A 6,608-nucleotide genomic window follows, 5' to 3' on the forward strand; every position below is an offset into this window, starting at 1 on the left:
GTTTTACAATATATGGATGTGATTATAAACAGTTTGGGCTAAGTTAACCTTAGACTCCACTCATTCTCCCTCATTATGGTATTACTAATTTTCAGATTCCAAAGTCTGAGAAGGATGAAAATGATCTGGACCAGGAGATCCACAACACAGTGAAGAAAATCATCAGAGACTTTGTCACCTCCTGGTACTCCACTGTGTCCTCTGAGAGTGCTTTTGAAACAGAGATTGAAGAAGCCATGATCTCCATGGCCATGAGGCTGAAACTGCGAGCAAGAACAGCTGACAGGAAGGTACTGAGCTTTAAAGGAGCAGGGAGCTTTCACAAGGTCTAACAATGTGCTTGCAAGAATTTTCTGTAGTTAATGTGAAGGCCAGGCACACTACAAGTACTTGAAGAACAAGTGTTTGTGTTAACCTGCTTACAGTTGTTGTTGCTATGGATGAGGAGCACTTGTAAATCTGCATTAAAATCTGTAAAGAGATTTCCAAAAGTCTGGAATGGTTAAAACCATCTATTAAAATAATGTATACAGTAATTGCTCCACCAGTGTTGATAAGTGTTAGTAAACAAGTCATTCTGGACTGTAGCTGGGTAAATATTAGGAAAGGTGTGACCCATTACCACAGGTCATGTGACTGTTGAGGAGTTCTTTAACATCCTAGGACCTGCGTCCACATACGTGGACATCACATTTTGGGTTATTTAGACTAAAATACTCAATTTTGCTCTACATGGGCCTGATATCCACTTACAAGGACATTATCCTGCTACTGTTCTATCAAAATATTAAATGAATATCCTCATATGTGGCTCTTATTTTTCTTAAAAACAAAAATAAGGTTGAAAAAAAACCTGGTAATTCTTTGTTTTTACATTCATTGGGCCCCAATCAGCCCAAATATCAAAGAGAAATTAAAAATGCATGTCGTGGAAGAGTTCAGGTCTTAGGAGGTTAAAGATGGGCTCAGGTAGGTTTTTTCAGGAACCAGAAATGCACAGACCGAATGAAATGAAAATATATCGTCCTCTGAGGTTTAAACCAGGACCTGCTAGGACCCAGTGTCCTGCTGACGGTCCAGGTTTAAGGTTAACTCTGCATGATTATTACCTTTTATTAGCGTTGCCGTAGCCCATTGAACACTGGACTTTTGACTCAGAGGGATTATTTAACAGTCGCTGACTTCAACATTTGAAAATTTGGGCATTTTTATTGATAATACATTATTGTAACAAAATGTATATGACAGAAAATAAGAGAAACCACAGTAGTTCCCTTTATGTACCAGCTCAGACTCTGAGAACCATGAGCTCTATAAGAAGCACTGTATGGTAGGTGACAGCAGGTCCTGTGAGTTGCGATTTAGACTTCAAGTAGTTCAAATCCTCATATGAAGTATTTCAGCACATCCACTAAGAGCTCAGCACCGGTCTATGGTATTCACCACAGAGATGCTCTAGCCCCTTCTGCCTATTCGACCTTTGTCGGTGTCACTTTAGTCATTTTTCTTACATCCAGCATGAAACAGAACAAACTATTTACTTGTGCCATCTTACAAGATGATCAGTAGTATTTGCTGCACAAAGGGTCACACCATTATTAGTGTATGTTACTGTATGTTTGACCATTAACGGCAACATTCACAGGAATTATTACATTTCTTTGCTTGTAAAGAAACTAATTTAACATGCAGAATTAAAAATGGAGAGAATCAGAGAATTTCTCTAATGGGTCGTGTTAATGTGTGAATTCTGCAGGAACTGACCCAGAGGGTCCTCGATCTGTTCGGCTGCCATCTACAGGACTACATGAAAGCCAAGGAGCTGGTGACCGAGCAGCAGGTGTCTCTGAGGGCAAATGAGAGCAGCGAGAACGAGCAGCTGTGGAAGGCTTATTCCAGCATCAGCACCCCTCACCTCGCCGTGACCAGCGAAACGGTGGAAGTCAACTATGCGAGAGCAGTCGCAGACTTGCTGCTGCACGTTTTAGTGCCTTCACCTCACTTGGAAACGCGCACTGGACGGTTTGTGGTTGGAGAGCTGATAACCTGTAATGTCCTGCTGCCTCTCGTTGCCAAACTGTCAGACCCTGACTGGTTAAACCTCCTCATACTTAAAATATTTGTCAGCCAACCGCCAGAAACAACAGAATCACCAAATTCATCCCCGCTCCTACCCTCTCCACCTAATGACCCAGAGGTCGCTCCAGCATGGCAGGCAGCACATGTTCCTCAAGAGAACAGCGACGTTCCTGCGCAGAGAGCGGAGGCTGAAAAGATCAGTCACACAGAGACCGCCACGCCCGCTGCCTATGATGTGCCCGACTCCACGGAGGCGGACTTTCCACAACACAACGCCGAAGAAGATGAAACTGTTCCACCCTTTTTAAGGCGCTACACAAGAGGAAGCAAGTCAAACCCATTTTACCAGGAAAATGACTCTGACCCGGATTCTCCTTTGGCTGATTTTAAACGCAGTTCCAGCGATTCTTTGGTCATGATCGGACAAGATGATGGTCTGGATGACAGTAGGAAAGATTGCGCCACATCTGTCGAGACCAACTACGGGTTGGATTTGGAGGATGTTTGCCACAGTCCAGTGGACGGCCAAACCAAATTCCTGCTGAGTTCAGAATCGGAGGAGCAGACTAATGGCTGCGTCCTGCCATCGCTCAGCACAGCAGAGAGGGACTCCAGTATCAGCAGGATTCGTTCCTTGGAGAGAGAAGGCAGTTCCCCGTCTATAATCGCCAACAGAGGCCTTCTTATAGGCGCAGAGCAGACTGGGGTAATGAATCCTAATGAGCTGAGTGTTGTCAGTACATTGCAGTGCTGTTCCTCTGTCCCCACGTTCAGTTTTGAGCCCCTCAGCAGCCCCGAGGGACCCGTCATCATCCAAAACCTCCGCATCACTGGAACCATCACGGCTAAGGAGCACCGAGGCACCGGCTCGCACCCCTACACACTTTACACCATCAAAGTAAGGACAATGTGACTTTGCTACGTTGCAGTTGTTGGTTGGTGTTTACTGGGCTGATCTACGACCTACAGAAAAACACCCAGAGAGTGCTACAGCACTGCTTTCAGGAGTGTCCTCTCTATCAGGCATTTGGCCATGATAATGAGCTTTCCTGCACTGACAAATATAATGATGATAAAAGGCAGTAATTTTAATATTTCAACATATTTAACTTTCAGTTTTATTTAATAACTAAGAGTTTAAAACCCTAAAATACACAGAAACAGGACTCGTTCTGATATCTGATGTTCTGCACTGGGAGAAAGTTTTTAGAGTTTTACTAAAACGTTAAATAAATCCCCATCAGTGCTAGGACGTTTGGTTAGCAAGGTTAATCCATCAAACAAAAGTAAATATTAGACAAAGATAACACAACTAAACACAAAACACAGGATGTTCTTTATTAAGAGGAAAAAAACTCAGTTACACAGGATTCAAAGTAATGCAGTTTGTCATCCCCGCGCTGATGAGCGACCCGAAGGAGGAGGGCTGGGGCCGAGCTTTAGCAGTGACTGAGTGAGGGTCTATTTGGAAACTTTGTTCTCTCAGGTGGACATGAAATAAAAAGGCAAAATTAATTTCACATAATTAATATCAGTTTTAGACCTTAACACAAAGGGTAACATCTAGGTGCAGTTTCCCCCTCTGGGGGTGAGGGTAGCTGGACCTGGGGTATAAAGTGTGTTTGGGGAGTGTGATTGTGTGTACAGTGTCTATTTGTCTGTCTTTACGTTGGGTGAGTGCTGAGTATTTGTATATGTGTATATGGGGGTGGGAATGCAGGTTTGTGTCTGTGTGCCTGTTCGTCTGTGTCTATATGTCAGGTTGGGTCTTAGACTCCGCCCCTCTGGGAACATTCCAGGCCCTCCAAAGTACGGAGGCCTTTCTCCCCCCACCACGCTCCCTGCCGGTGGCTGATGCCCTCGGGTGTCAGTGCGTTGGTGGTTCTTGGTGCGCGGCGCTGGGCGCTCAGATATGTACCGGCTCACTCACAGTGGCTGCTTGGCGCGGTCGGGCGCCTGTGGCTCGGTCAGGCCTTTTCTGAGGTGTGGGGGGCCCTCAGGCCTCTGGGCCACAGCTGGCTGCCCGCAGAGCCCACGGCACGTCACTGCAGCCCCCTCTGGCTTCTGCTCCGTGGCTACTGGGTGACCCCTCATGCGGCTCTCCTCAGCTCTTCCCAGGAGGGTGGCACAGATGTCCCTCCGATGGTCCTCCTTGGGTCCTCGCACTCTGGGGCCTCTGGATATCTGTTGCCTGGATCTCCTCCATACCTGCTTCATGCCCTGGGGGCGGGGCTATGGCTCCCTACACTCCCTAGCAGGTCGTTACATGGAGAAACCTTTTGAATACAAGCGTGCTGATGCACACAGGTGTGCACACAGGTGTTCACAGACACAAACGACACCTTTCTTGGCTGCTGCCTCACAGCACATTGTGCGCTGTAGGTCCTGCGTGCCACACAACAGCATTCAATATTTAGTATTTACTGTTATTTACTGTTAGCTATTAATGTGGTGGTGCTGTGTTTATTATGTTGCTCTTTTTTTGCTTGTTCTCCCTTTTTTCTCTTTTCTCTCTCAAAAGGTGATCCGAGAGGTTTGTTTTTCTTTTTAAGTGCCCTCTCTCACTGTCCCTCTTCCCCTCTGTTTTTCTTTTCCTTCATCTTTCTTTCTCCCTTTCTTATCCCCAGCCATGTCTGTCCCGTCTGTAACAACTGAAGATAAAATAAAATAAATAACAATAAAAAAATAAATAAAAGGGGTCACAAACTTCATGTTTTCCTGCACTGACTGATGGGAATGCGAATACAGTCACAAACGTTTGGCCTGTACTGGTGCATTCTTACGTTCACTGGGATATCAGTGAAGCCTTACAGTTTGTTTTTTATCTTTACAGTATGAGACAGCAATGGCTTGTGAGAACCCGGGAAGCATCCAGGCCGGCTTTGAGGATGCAGAAACTGTACAGACGGGCTGTGAGAATCCATCTTCTGCTCAGTCTGTGGCCTATCACACGGTCAACAGACGCTACAGCGAGTTCCTCAATCTGCAGACACGACTGGAAGAAAAAACAGAACTGAGGAAACTCATCAAAGGTACAGAAGTTTTATATTTTGCTCGACATTTGAAAGGAGTGTTGCATTAGACCTTTGAGAACCTTAGAGAGTTTGTTTGTTCCAGTCTGACTCATCTGATCTTTTTCCAGGCGTGAAAGGTCCAAAGAAAATATTTCCAGACATGCCGTTTGGAAACATGGACAGTGATAAGATAGAAGCCAGGAAGGGCCTCCTGGAGACCTTTCTAAAAGTTGGTGGAAAACCTTTCTGTAGTGCACTCGTGTTGTTTGTTGGCCTGCTGCTACATTTCTGGTGGCTTCTTTCTGTTTCAACCTTTTCAGCAACTGTGCGCCATCCCTGAAATAGCCAACAGTGAGGAGATGCAGGAATTTCTCGCTCTCAATACAGATGCCAGGATCGCCTTTGTCAAGAAACCTTTCATTGTGTCACGCATAGACAAGGTGAATATTTCATTCTAACACGAGTGAGTGACACATGAGTGTTTGTGCTTAGTTTGCTGAGACGGAGCACTGATATGGAAGAAATAACCTGCTCTGGTTTCACAGTTTGTGATGCCTCGTGGCAGCTGTTGTTGGGATTTGGCGCTCGATAAATAAACCTGAATAAATGGAATTAATACAGCTCATATGTGTTTACTCGTGCAGATTGTGGTGAATGCCATCGTCGACACCCTGAAGACGGCGTTTCCTCGCTCAGAGCCTCAGAGCCCCACAGAGGATAATGAGACTGAGGTGGATGGAGGCAAAATAGGTGCCGATAAGAAGAGCAGGTAAGAAACACGTGCAGGCTCAGTGGAGCACGCTCCTTCCTGCACCTCCTGCGTCTATCTTGTGATCATCTCACCATCAGAGCTAGCTAAGAGCAATGCTGTGAGGACTCACTTTTGTGTTTTTTGGAGTAGCTGCTGCACAAGAGTTTGAGCAGGTCGTCCACGAGTCAGAAGGTCAGCGGTTTGAGTCGGGTTAGATCACACAAGTTAAACGTATTTTTTAATTTTTGTGCTCCAGGTGCTGAATGTTTGTTTTTCTTACAGATGCAACATTTAGCGAAACACTGTGCATTTCTATTTGTTCTTTTATTACGTCTTTCCCTGCCTGTCCTGCCTTAGACACTGTCATACTGTATACCACCTGTATAATGTAAAAACTGAAATAACAGCAATAGAAATGGAGAAACAAACAGATCAACCCTGAACAAGAGGAGTCTTGGAGATCTTGGAAAAGCAAAATGTGTTTGGCGCCACAGTTATGATCTGAGTGCACTGTGTGTGTGTCACCGGTGCATTCGCATCATAAATCTGACTGCAGTTCTTACTGGACATTTACTGATGCAGAGCTGTTGTTCCCGACGATGAAGTCAACCCAGACTGGGAACACTGAAGAGGCCCTCCACAGTTTCAAAGCAGCGTGAGACGCCCGTGCAGTAGCATGGATCTTTACTGGTTTAACTCATCACTTGTCTTTGTAGTGGGGATGATTGCGGTACAGTTATTACTGTGTAATAAAAACCAGGCTT

At 45.4% G+C, this 6,608-nt stretch overlaps 1 protein-coding gene across 7 annotated transcripts in view; it reads left to right on the top strand.

The window, feature by feature from the left end:
- Window positions 1–6,608, top strand: part of snx19b (sorting nexin 19b) — a 48,195-nt gene that overhangs the window by 1,143 nt on the left and 40,444 nt on the right. For all 7 annotated transcript variants that reach the window (XR_014802145.1, XR_014802146.1, XM_084949897.1 and 4 more), the window contains exons 3-8: window positions 96–290; window positions 1,757–2,977; window positions 4,913–5,111; window positions 5,222–5,322; window positions 5,414–5,533; window positions 5,738–5,862. Coding sequence is in view for 5 of the 7 variants with exons in the window: in XM_084949897.1 (XP_084806023.1) it covers window positions 96–290; window positions 1,757–2,977; window positions 4,913–5,111; window positions 5,222–5,322; window positions 5,414–5,533; window positions 5,738–5,862 (1,961 nt within the window). In the remaining 2 variants the exon portion in view is untranslated. The remainder of the gene's footprint in view (window positions 1–95; window positions 291–1,756; window positions 2,978–4,912; window positions 5,112–5,221; window positions 5,323–5,413; window positions 5,534–5,737; window positions 5,863–6,608) is intronic.

This window comes from Perissodus microlepis, chromosome 14 (assembly GCF_051167445.1).
Source record: "Perissodus microlepis isolate ML-2025 ecotype Zambia chromosome 14, ASM5116744v1, whole genome shotgun sequence".
NCBI lineage: Eukaryota > Metazoa > Chordata > Actinopteri > Cichliformes > Cichlidae > Perissodus > Perissodus microlepis.